Source organism: Triturus cristatus, chromosome 4_1, assembly GCF_964204655.1.
Source record: "Triturus cristatus chromosome 4_1, aTriCri1.1, whole genome shotgun sequence".
In the NCBI taxonomy this organism is placed as follows: Eukaryota; Metazoa; Chordata; class Amphibia; order Caudata; family Salamandridae; genus Triturus; species Triturus cristatus.
The window spans coordinates 1,042,074,486-1,042,088,101 of NC_140585.1; the positions used below are offsets into that span (position 1 = coordinate 1,042,074,486).

General features: G+C 46.4%; 1 protein-coding gene across 1 annotated transcript in view; it reads right to left on the bottom strand.

Moving 5' to 3' along the window:
• The window catches only part of CCDC146 (coiled-coil domain containing 146), a 1,030,007-nt gene that overhangs the window by 356,655 nt on the left and 659,736 nt on the right, over positions 1–13,616 (bottom strand). The window contains exon 14 of the mRNA XM_085654014.1: positions 3,790–4,014. Coding sequence (XP_085510140.1) covers positions 3,790–4,014 — 225 coding nt within the window. The remainder of the gene's footprint in view (positions 1–3,789; positions 4,015–13,616) is intronic.

Here is a 13,616-nt window from a genome sequence, read left to right on the forward strand (position 1 = left end):
GGTGGGGCGCTAAGCTCCGCTCCTACCCTGAAAGTCTCGGGGGGATTCGTCAAGCGGGGGCTGAGATAAAAGGGGGGTCCCAAAACGCGTTTTTCCCATGCATTTTTCCATAGGACCTTTAGACACAGCTACAGCCCGAACGGCTGAACAGTGTTACTTGAAATTTGGCAGAGAGGTAGTCCTCAGGTCAAGGAAGTGCCTTTTGTAGGTTTGGTGTAAATCTGTTCAGTAGATTCTGAGAAAATAGCCTTTAAATCAATATATATATCTGAGCCAGCTTACGGTGCGCTTACGGTGCGCTTACCGTACGCGTACGGTGACGAGCGCGATTCTGATTGGCCCTTAGATCTTAGTAAACATTCGGATCGGTCGAAACCAGGAAGCAGCGGCCGCCATGTTCTCTCTCGTACTCTGACAGGGGGTTGAAAAAACAAAGCCCCAAAACATGTAAAGGGGCTGTTTAGACAGCTCCCAAGCACCTAGCCATGTCCAGGGAGTCCCCAACGATCCCCCAAGGCAAAAAAGGCAATTTTAATTTTTTTGAAAATTTCGCCGATTACGCTTACCGTACGGTAATAAATTCAATAAAAAAAAAAAAAAAAAATATCCACATTCTCCCCACCCCGTGTGCAAAATGTGCCTGAAGGGCACCTTTTGTGCATGGCATATCAGAGGTAAAACTAACACATATTTTACCTATCACAGCGATGCTCATCATAATTCCTCCATGTGCGCACGGTGCGCAAAGCGCATCGTGCGTTCATGGCCCATGTAGCGTAACGTGGAACGAACTGCGTTAAGTGGGCACGCACGCCACAAATGGCGTAAAGTAACTTAGCATTTAAAAAACCGTACAAATTCACTGAAAAAACCATAGGTTTTGTTTCACACACGTTATAGTTAGGAATTAGCATTTAAAAAACCTTGCAAATTCACTGAAAAAACCATAGGTTTCACACATGTTATAGTTAGCTGGACATTTTACTGATAAAAAACCAATGAAATTCCCCCGTTATAGTTACTGTAGGCAACTATAACTCACGCGACCGTAATCCTCTGCTGATGACATATGTGTCTTTATGAAAAAAAAATATTTGTAATATATGTATAGCTAAAATTTAATGGAAGAAGACATGGGCAAATAAATGTCTAAATACAGTATTAGCATCAGCAGAGGATTACGGTCGCGTGAGTTATAGTTGCCTACAGTAACTATAACGGGGGAATTTCATTGGTTTTTTATCAGTAAAATGTCCAGCTAACTATAACATGTGTGAAACCTATGGTTTTTTCAGTGAATATATATATATATATATATATATACATATATATATATATATATATATATATATATATATATATTTTTTTTTTCCGGGTGCGCGCAGGGTGCGCGCACTCGGCGATATTTTTTTACAAAATATTATTCTTTTTTTTTGCCCTACAAGGTCTTACTTTGACCCCCTTACAATGCCTACTGGGTCTATTTCTACCCACTCTGCCCCCTTTTCAAGTGCTCCCCCTTTGTTTATCACCCCCTCTTTATGCGATAGCCAAAATGGTGGCCGCCGCTTCCTGACTTCCACCGATTCGAATGTTTACTAAGATCTAACAACCAATCAGAATTGCGCTCGCGCACGGCAAGGTGCGCGCACCCAGCGCGCACTCTGCACGCTTACAGATATATATATTGATTCAAAGGCTATTTTCTCAGAATCTACTGAACAGATTTACACCAAACCTACAAAAGGCACTTCCTTGACCTAGGGACTACCTCTCTGCCAAATTTTGAGTAATTCTGTTCAGCCGTTCGGGCTGTAGCTCGTTCTAAAGGTCCTATGGAAAAATGCATGGGAAAAACGCGTTTTGGGACCCCCCTTTTATCTCAGCCCCCGCTTGACAGATCCCCCCGAGACTTTCAGGGTAGGAGCGGAGCGTAGCGCCCCACCTATTTTGAGAAATTCGCGAGGATTCGTCGACCGGCGCCAAAGTTATTCAAAATAGAATGTTGAGGTTTTCCTATGGAAACATGGTCCTAACTATAACTACCTACTGGCGACCGCCAGTAGGTAATAGTAGGTAGTTATAGTTAGGACCACGTTTCCATAGGAAATCCGCAACATTCTATTTTGAATAACTTTGGCGCCGGTCGACGAATCCTCGTGAATTTTTCAAAATAGGTGGGGCGCTACGCTCCGCTCCTACCCTGAAAGTCTCGGGGGGATCTGTCAAGCGGGGGCTGAGATAAAAGGGGGGTCCCAAAACGCGTTTTTCCCATGCATTTTTCCATAGGACCTTTAGACAGGGCTACAGCCCGAACGGCTGAACAGAATTACTAGAAATTTGGCAGAGAGGTAGTCCTCAGGTCAAGGAAGTGCCTTTTGTAGGTTTGGTGTAAATCTGTTCAGTAGATTCTGAGAAAATAGCCTTTAAATCAATATATATATCTGAGCCAGCTTACGGTGCGCTTACGGTACGCTTACCGTACGCGTACGGTGGCGTGCGCGAGCGCGATTCTGATTGGCTCTTAGATCTTAGTAAACATTCGAATCGGCCGAAACCAGGAAGAGGCGGCCGCCATTTTCTCTCTCGCACTGAGAGTGATTTTTAAAATATAAAGCCCAAAAACATGTAAAGGGGCTGTTTAGACAGCTCCCACACACATAGCCATGTTGAGGGAGTCCCCAAAGATCCCCCAAGGCCAAAAACGGAATTTTTATTTTTTTGGTAATTTCGCCGATTACGCTTACCGTACGCGTACGGTAAAAAATGTAAAAAAAAAAATAATTTTCCACACTTTCTCCTCCACGTGTGCAATTGGTGCATGGCTTATTACACATGAGATAAACTAAAATATTTTTAAAAAAAAAATTATCCACACACTCTCCACCCCGTGTGCAAATGGTGCCCGAAGGGCACCATTTGTGCATGGCTTATAAAATATACGAAAAATTAAAATATTACCTTTCAAAACGAAGTGCCTCATATGTCCTCCATGTGCGCACGGTGCGCGAAGCGCATCGTGCGTACATGGCCCATCTAGCGTAACGTGGGCACGCGGTGCGCGTAGCGCACCGCGTGCCCACCGTGCGTGCACGGCACTAACTGCGTAAAGTGGGCGCGCGGTGCGCGAAGCGCACCGCGTGCTCACTGTGCGCGAAGCGCACCGTGCGCGCACGGAACGAACTGCGTTAAGTGGGCGCGCACGCCACGAATGGCGTAAAGTAACTTAGCATTTAAAAAACCGTACAAATTCACTGAAAAAACCATAGGTTTCACACACGTTATAGTTAGGAATTAGCATTTAAAAAACCTTGCAAATTCACTGAAAAAACCATAGGTTTCACACATGTTATAGTTAGCGGAAATTTTACTGAGAAAAAACCAATGAAATTCCCCCGTTATAGTTAGTGCAGGCAACTATAACTCACGCGACTGCAATCTTCTGCTGATGACATATGTGTCTTTATGAAAAAAAAATATTTGTAATATATGTATAGCTAAAAATGTATGGAAGAAGACATGGGCAAATAAGTGTCTAAATACAGTATTAGCATCAGCAGAGGATTGCGGTCGCGTGAGTTATAGTTGCCTGCACTAACTATAACGGGGGAATTTCATTGGTTTTTTATCAGTAAAATTTCCGCTAACTATAACGTGTGAAACCTATGGTTTTTTCAGTGAATATATATATATATATATATATATATATATATATATATATATATATATAGTCACAGTCACTTGTACAAAAAGACATTGGATAATCTGTCATTTTCGGTAATACAATACCTCTCATTTCGTTCCTGCACAGCATTTTCATATTTCTTGCGGAGATTCATCATGATGTCTTCCGTCTGGTTGACCATATTGGTGAGTCTGCCAATCTCCAATTTCTGCTGCTCTTTCTTTTGCCTCATTTCCTGAAGAGTCAGGGTAACTTTACCAAGATCCCTTTGAAGGCTGTCACGTATCACATTATTGTTCATTTCTTTCAGCTTACTTTTCTGAAGCTGCCTGTTACAAAAACAGATACAAATGTATGAAAATGAACCTGAATATACAAGGACGTTTCAAAGCAGGTGTGAGCATGTGTTATGTTTTTTCTTGACTTGGGATGACCTAGTGGTATAATGATTAAATATTGACCCCACAGTTTTGCACTATTACCCCAGACTGGCACAACTTGTAGTCCTACAAAAAAATATTATATTATTTTCTGGTGCCTCATGATATACATGATAATGTTAACATTACATTACTGTGGTATTTAAGGTACAGGGGTAAGAATCAGCGAACAAGCACTTCTGAAATAACTTGAGTCTGGAGCATATCAGGGTGTTCCCGTGTAGAGATGTTCTACCAACTGTTAAGAAATAAACTCTCTAGTTTGTTGCAGACGTGTGATTCTCCAGGAATTGCCATCCATTTTATACTAGGCTTTAGTCCATTCTTGAAAATATGCTCCTCTTCGAGACTTCTATCTATGTTGTTTGAGAGTACTAACATTTAGAGGCGACATATCCCAAATGAAGGTTGCATTTCCCATAGGACCGAGGCAGAGTTTAACATTTACAAAGCCAAGATGGCTCAAGTTGAAGTTTGGTGAGATTTGTGGTAGCACCAATATGATTGACTAAAATGGTTCCCTCTAGAAGCAAGATGCTCCACAAACATGCATTTATAACATATAAGGGACCCTCCCAAACACTCCAAAGTATCTTACAACGAAGCTGCAAATATCAGGGCGTTCACTCTCATCCAGAAACAAAAGGGGGCTATGACTCATAGTCCTGACTGTTATAAAACACAAGGCTGTCATGAAATACCTACTTTTGGGGGTCACACCAAGCTGGTTTCCCTACACCCCAAGTGGAACCATCTGTCTCAACGAGGGTATACAACTATAATATAGGGTTCTTAATATAGTGCTACAAGGATTTTGCAGCAAAAATATTGAAAGACCAATATCACAGAGGTAATCTGAGACACGTGAACTTAAGAATAGTAAATCTGAACTTGTCTATAAATACTTGTTACAACATTTTCGTTGTTGCTAATCTTGCTACGATATTTTTGTAGCACAATATTTTTGTGATCGATATTCTTATTTACATCTATTTGATACTGGTAGTTACAACCCTCTTCCCTGTGCTGTACTTACAGAAGTAAAAGGGTGTTTAGCATCCGACCGACATATCAGAGTTGCCTTGCTCTTATAGGGTAAAGATAAGGGACCATCCTCTGAATCCCAAAATAGCACATATACACAAACCTTGCCATTTTATAATAATTAGTATTTATTATGTGTTAATCATATGTTAATCATATGAGTAAGAATTACCATTGTAACAACTCTGCGATTACAAATAATATTAGAGTGAATTAAATGTAGACCCCCAAACATTGTTCATTACACATCCTTAACCAGTTAGTCTAAAACTCCCTATTTGTATTACACCATCCTATTATCATTCAAGGTGTTGTAGAGTAATACCCTTGTAAACCTGTAGTTCAAAAGATCCCCAGTTAAGTGTGCAGACGGACAGGGGGGCGTGGCTTGCAAGCTGGCAATGGTGGACGTGCGAGGCTAATGCTCCGCGCTGGCCCACAATCAATCCTGATCCCACGCAACCCAGCCTGTGAGAAATGACTTTGGGGGTGTGGCCTTGAACCTAGAGGAAGCCTGGTGTTCCCGAAGACACGAGCCGAGAACCTGGCGGCGCACAATGGATGGCGGCCTGGGAGCGCACACTACGCAGCTGGCCTGGAGCCAAGATGGTGGCGCCGAAATGCAGAGGTTGGGGCCCGGGCTCCGGCTGAAGCCCCCTCACTGGGTCTAGGGGCAAGTGGGCCTGACTGTAGTTGGAACCCATAGAGCACACTTGTACCTGCCGGCCTGAAGACCTCGGGCCCAGGCGGACAGATCGGGGAAAACAGTACGTGGTGGCTGCTGCCTCCGGAACTCTGCCAGAGGAGGGTTTCATCTGGCCGTGCGGCAGCAGTCTGGACCACCAGCGGGATCCGGAGGGCAGCGGACAATAGACCCGTGCCGACCAAGAAGCAACCGCACCGGAACAAGACAGGCCTCGGGCCCAGGAGGTGAGAGCCGCGTCTGGAGCTAGGACGCCTACCTTGCTTAATGAGGTGCAGTATCCGCCGAGCCCATAACCGGGCTGCAGGGGCAGGACCAACAGTGGTCCCTGTGTCACCGCCGCTCACCATCAGTTTTGACTCTTGAGCACCCCTCCACATTGTGGGAACCCCCTGTGGCACCCTCCAAACTCAGGCAGAGCGCGGAATGCTGCAGAAGGGCCTGGGATCGAGGATAGCGAAAGCATGAGCCCATAATCCCGAGCTGGCCCACCTGTTCTCTGTTGCGCCTTGTGTGACTTGCCATGGGGACGGAATCACCGAGCAGAGGAGGGGCGCTATAGGGACTTTCTTCCAACCAGGGAGTGGTGAGGATAGGGGGGGACCCACCTAAGGCGGAGCAACCCCTGGGCATCGGGGCAGAGGAAATTGGTCCCAGAAAGGCCTAAACGAGAACTGGGAGGTGAGAAGGGCCTGGGGAGACAGCGCAATCATCACACCTGTCTGCTGCCTCAAACCCCACCAGCCACAGGTAAGCTCCTAGCTACCTGGGTGGTCGGTGGGAGCAACAATGGGTAAACTCCAGGCAAGAATGACAGGCCTGGCGGCAGACCATGAAGAAGATGCAGCTGCCCAGCAATAGGGAGCCCAGGTAGAATTAGACCCGATCCAGCAACAGCTGGTCAAAATCTTGGAGGCCATAGCAGATACAAAGTCCACCCTCCACCAAGACATTAGCACAATCTCTGTTGGCCTGGGACTGCTGTGGGCGGAACACCGGAAACTGGGGGAGAGTGTGGGTGCAATGGAAACCTCCAATGAAGAACTACAACCAGAGCAACAAACATTGAATAAAACAGTGGACAAGATGGCAAGATCAAGAGCATACACTGGAACGTAGGGCGGAAGACGCGGAAGAGCGCAACCGCAGAAATAACGTCTGTATAGTTGGGCTGCTGGAGGAAGTGGAGGGAATCAACATACTGGCATTCCCGGAAACATGGCTCCACACAGAGGTGACCCTGGAGGATCTTTCTGCCTTCTACACCTTGGAGAGAACCCACAGAGTTTCTACTTGGCCGCCTGCACTGGGATGCCCTCCCACGACCTGTGGTAGAATGGCTCTTGCACTTTCAAGACAGGGATACCCTCCTACAGAAGGCACATTCAGACAGACCCTTCGTGATCAATATCTTCACGGATTACACCCCGGAGGTGCAGCGATGAAGGTCCTCCTTCCTGGAGTTGAAGAAAGCCCTGCGTGAGGTAGGCTTGCAATATTCCCTCATGTTCTCGGCTAAACTTTGTGTAGTACTAGACGGGAAGACCCACTATTGTGAAGACCATGAGAGAGCATGGAAGGGGCGTTAAGTCTATAAGTTAAGATGCCCCCCCCCCCAAGCTCGAGCCGCCCGAAGGGGAGCCAGAACCCCCTTACCAAAAGGAGGGCCCGAAAGGGACTAAAAAGGAAAACTATTACTTGCCCGAATCCACCCCAAATGGACAGAGAGAGGGAAGCTGCCCTACAAGCAGTAGCTGACATCATGCAGCCCGGGAGGTCAGCATCAGAGGATGGTTACCCTCCGGGAGGGTGACCGGAGGATCGGATACAGACTCCTCCCCCGCAGACAGCATCCAGTTGGCAATTATAACCCCCAGAGCAGCAGATGACCTTTGATTCTGTTGCCCCGGTGTACGGGGTACTACACGCCTGAGTATTTGAACGCTTTTCAGCTACCATGATTAACATGAGCTGAGCTTATTTCACCTTGGGCCGGCGTGAGCTGACACAGCCGCTAGGATGTACCAACAAGCAACCACCCCCACACAGAGGCCCACACCAGTAACTGGCTATGCCTTTATGTGGAGCACGATGTGTTGATTACACTTTGGGCGGCTGGCCGCTGCCAGGCTGCTCTGGGGAAAGGCACTACTGGGGTTATGTTTTTCTTTGATGTTGGGGTTTACCCCTTTGCAGGTGTGGAGATGTAAAAGCCTACAGAATTGGTGGGGCTCGGGGAGGGGTTGGAGGGATTGGACAGAGCTGGTATCTTCACAAATGACACTTGCACCTCAAACTGAAGTTCATGCCCTGGAATATTAGAGGGATGGGGGCTGCAACCAAAAGGTACAACATACACTGTTATTTGCGTAGAAGGGGAGTGCAGATCACCCTTCTGCAGGAGACACATCTCATTGGTAGCGAGATAGAAAATCTACGTACACACTGGAGAGGGCAAACTTATGTGACGTCCTACTCTGCTTATGCTAGGGGTGTATTAATTTGGGTACCAGCCAATACACATATTGAGGGATAAGTAAGGAAGATATGAACTTCTGAAAGGGAGACTATTCGGACGTGAGATCCTGATGGGCAGTATATACGCCCCTAACCAGGATCAGATGACCTACCGAAACAGCCTCTCTCCCCACCTGGCTGTAATGGCAGCTTGGTTGGAAGAACCAGCAGGCCGGAGGAAACGGATACAAACGCCACACTCACTTGGCCTTGACACAGGCAAACAGAGTTACGGACAAAGAATAAGCGGGCTGTTTTTTCTACCACATGGATCGATATATCTGGGGGCCTTTGAAATAACCAATTGAAATATAAGTAACATGGTCCTGTGCAAGTGAGGAAAGATACCCACACAGATACTACATGCTGGTGATGTCCACAATTAGATAAGATAATCCAACAAAAGGCATGCAAAGTGTCCTAAAATAAATAAATACGTTGGACTTATTCATATACTTGGAATAACGGTAACATCGGAGAAATATCTACCTTTAGCTAAAGAACATTCACTGGTAAAAGAAAATCCTGAAGAAGGCATTTGCCGAAACGCGTTGGTGGTATTCCTTATATCACTGCCAGTTTTTTATTCTTATTAGTTTGATTTTGTTATGAATTGTAGTTTGGATTACAACATATGTGAAAAATATAATGTGTTCCTTTATTGTCTTTATCACATCGTATTGTGATCAAATCAATGGAATACAAATTGTAATGTCAAATTTATTCATGTATCAAAAAAGATTATGTTTGAACTGAATTTGTACAAATAATCAATCATTCACAGATGATATAAGAGAAAAAATTATAAAAAGATAAAAATATATTTTTTCAAAAAATAAAGATTACAATCAATTCACTTTGTGTGTTATATTATACATTTGTAAGTACTGAGCTGTGCCACTATTGTGTTTTTGTAATACAGCACTTTACCCGGTGCAACCACCCTTTTTCCAATATAGTGTAATGGCAGCTGAGGACATGACTATAGGGGGAGACTATAACTGTGTAGCTGACACTGCCCTGGATCGCTCACACCCTTCCCTGCCAGGGGCACAAGCCCACCACACAGCCCACCACACAGCGGTGGGGTTTAGGGCTTGGATTCAACACAGGGGATTGATAGATATATGGAGGATGCAACACCAGGACGACAAGGACTATTCATATTTCTCCCCTATAAATCAGTTACACACATGGATAGATAAGTTCCTCTGTACACCCGAGTTGGGGCAAGCGATTATACATACAAAGTATCTTGGGCGCACTTTATCGGACCATAGCCCCCTAGTGCGGACTATACAATCAGTGGGAAGACGTCCTCTAGTCCCGCTGCGGTGCCTTGACACAAACATGTTGGAAGACACCAGCTTTAGGGAGACCTTGGGATCAACCATAGACGCGTACTTTGACATTAACGCACACACAGCGACCATGGTGCTGACAGAATGGGAAGCCTTTAAGGTGGTGATGGAGGGTTCTGCCTGGGGAAATCTGTGGGAGCACAGCGTAAGCTGCACCAGGAAGTCAGGCAACTAGAGGACCAGCTACACGGTTTGGATAATGCACAAGGGCAGGACGTGACAACATCAATGCTTGAGAGATACACAACAGTTATACCAACTAGCTCCCGAGAAACTGAGGTGCTATGTCTATAAGGGCTACCTTTCTAAGGTGCAGGAAGAAGAGGGCAAGCCGGGACAGGTCTTAGCATGGTTGATCAAACCAGAAATCAGAGGCTCCCCGATCACCCACATCCGAACCGAAATGAACCAATCTGTTAATGACCCAGAGACCATGAATACCCTATTCCACGAATGCTATACAACACTGTATAATGGATCCCACCACGTGCCACAGGACGAACGGAGAACCTTTCTGTCCCTGGCGCCGCTTAAGCGCATGGACCAACAGGATGTGGCAGGATTGGGTGGCCCCATCGAACCTCCCGAAACATGTGTGGCTATTAAAAATATGGCCACGGGCAAAACCTCTGGCCCGGATGGGCTGCCAGCGGAATTTTACTCTGCATATGCTTCAAAATTAGCCCCCCAACTGGCGATTGTATATGCAGAATCACTGTGGCTAGGACGTCTCCCTGAGTCTGTCAGAGATGCACTGGTAGTCCCACTTCCTAAAACCAAGCTTGAAGGTCCACAGATTTTTAATTACTGCCCTCTCTCCATGCGCAACATGGATTTCAGAATCCTCAATAAGCTACTGGCCCAGTGCCTGCTCCTGCATATGTCCAAGCTAGTCCACATAAACCAGAACGGCTTCATTCCAATGAGAAACACATCTGACAACTTACGTAGACTTTACTATATATTATACCACCCTATGATCCGGCTTCTCCCTAACACAGCCCTTTTGGCAATAGACCTAGAAAAAGCATTTGATACGATTAGATGCGACTTCTTATTTGACACTATCCAACTCATGGGTCTCGGTGAGGATTGGGTAAAATAGGTCAGTTGCTCTGCGAGCAGCCTACTGCCAGGGTCAGGACGGGAAGGGTGGTCTCCACGCAATATCGTATCTTCCATGGTACATGGCAAGGTTGCCCGCTGTCGCCCCTCCTATTTGCTTTGGAAATAGAACCACTGGCAGAATTATTCTGCCAAGGAGGGGATGGACTGGGGTTGATAATTGGTGACCACACACATGTTATCTCCCTATATGCAGATGATCTCCTGATATATCTCAATGATGTAGTGTGTGGTGCCGCTTCAGCCCTGGATATACTTGATAAGTTTGAGCGGGTCTCCGGACTACGGGTTCATAAAATAAGACATACCTGTTCCCACTGATGCCAGACAGTCCCCGTCCAGCAGACCTACCTCCAGACCTCAACTGGGCCCCACACACCTTTAAAAATCTGGGGATCCATATCTTTCTGGAGGACATGAGAGAAGGACATTTTTGGACGTGCCCTGAGATCCCTCAGAACCTGCGTCCCTATTTGGTGCTCCTTACGCCTCCCGATCATGGCAAGAATCTCACTGTCAAAGATGGTTATGCTATCATGCCTACTGTACTGCTTTGTCAATCTGCCACTGGTAGTGCCCCTAGATGGTTCAGGCAGTAAGATACTCGACTTAGAGATCTCATATGGGACAAGAGCCGCCGGAGGGTGTCCCTGACAACGCTGCAGCGCTCAGTTGAAGAAGGCAGACGGGTTGCCGAATTTCGAACACTACTTCCTGGCCGCCCAGATACAGTGGCTATCACAGTGGATAGAAGGCATGGGCCCCAAAGGCACCAACCTGACGGACATGGGGGAATGCACACCCTTACTATTAGCCAAAATGTTGGACCTGGCTGTGGTGATCCCCCACCAGTGCCTGTTTCAAACAACGGTGTTGCAGTGCTGGAGAAGCAGTGTAGCCATACAGACGAAGGCCCCCCTATATGCGCCATCCCTGCCCCTGATAGGCCTACTGCACGGTACCTCTACGAGGATATTCACTTCTGAACAGTTGTGTCATTGGAGTGTGGAGGGGCTTTAGACTGTAGGGGACTGTTATCACCAGTCAGTGCTGGCTCCGCTGGGGGACTTGGTGGAGAGCACTGGTCTGCAACCAGGGTAGTTCTTTCTATATGAAGCCCTGACACACACATTTCGTACACTGTGGAGCTGCCGATGGGAGGAACCTGAGACACATGGACGGCAACAATCCACACTTACACTGGGTGGGGCACATCACCAAGTGAAATGATTTTATACTGCACTGCAACAGCTATCAAATGCCTCCCTTAAAAAATTATGAGATAGGTGGGTGACTGCCCTGAATAGGGAAATAGCAGATGGGGAATGGAAAAAGATATTTGCATACCACAAAAAGGACTCCTGAAACACTAGGTTCAAATAAATACAGTTTAACTATACACGAAGGATGTACATGACACCGCACAGGATTTGGGTCACATCTGGTGGGGAGATACGCAACTGCCAGAGGTGCAACCAAAGCAACGCTGATTTTACTCATATGATTTGGAGCTGTAGGATAGTGAATGGATTTTGGTGTGAGGTAGTGGAGTGGACGAGGATAACAGTATGGCACATGCTCAAACCCACAATGAAGATTTGTATACTGGGACTCTTTCCAAGGCCACCCAAGTGTACGATAGGCACCCAATTTATAGATATGGTCTTCATTTTGTCTAAAAGAAGAATAGCATTAACATGGAAATCAATAATAGGACCTGCCATAGCTGACTGGAAAAGAGATGTGACACATTGAGCATGGGCCGAGGAGCAGGTCTTGGCCAGGGAAGATGCGCAAGGGCTAAGGCAACACCCCATGGCGGGACACTGGAGGGAGGTCCTAGAAAACTGGGAACACCCTGAAAGATAACACAGAGGAAAGCGCACAGCTACTCTACTGAGTGTCCCGGCGCTGGGTGAGTGTGACTGAACTAGACAGGCAGGGAAAGTGTGCAGAGCGCAAAGTGTTAAGTTATTGCTGAAACAGCCATGTTTTTAGGGCTTTTCTGAAGGGAAGCAGATCCTGAAGAAGTCTCACATCAGGTGGCAGATCATTCCATAGTTTAGCCACTCTCAGCCGGAAGGAGCGGCCTCCAGTTTGAGTGTATTTCACCACCGGAGTACAGACTAGCGCCAATGAGGCGGAACGAAGAGAGCGTTGTGGATGATAAAATTGAACTCTCTCCCTCAAATAAGGGGCACCATACCCATGTAAGGCCTTAAAAGCCAGCACCAGGGCCTTAAACTGTATCCGCTTACGGAGAATTCAAATGAGCAGACATCCGGGTCCTGGGGCCAAGAGAAAGAATGGCCCTGGCCGCAGCATTTTGCACTACTTGAAGACGGGTAAGCAGATACTTTGGAAGACCCAGATAAAGAATGTTTACATAATCCAACCTAGAACCAATCAAGGCCTGGACCACAGTTTTCCTGTAAGGGATCGAAAGTCATGAAAGAAATTGTTTGAGCATTTTCAGAAAGCCAAAGCCCTGACCAGCCACAGCCTGAACCTGTGGCTTCATACTCAGAGAATTGTCCAGTTTTACACCAAGATTTTTTACGGACGACACCGGGTTAGCGGGAGGGTGCATGTCCTGAGGCCACCAGTTCTGCCATAAGTTGTTAGATGGGCAACCAAAAAAGATGATTGCCGACTTATCGGTATTACATTTAAGTTCATTTAGCTGGAGCCAGGAGAACACTGCCGACAAGCAGGCCTTAATTGCTTCCCCCTTGAACTCT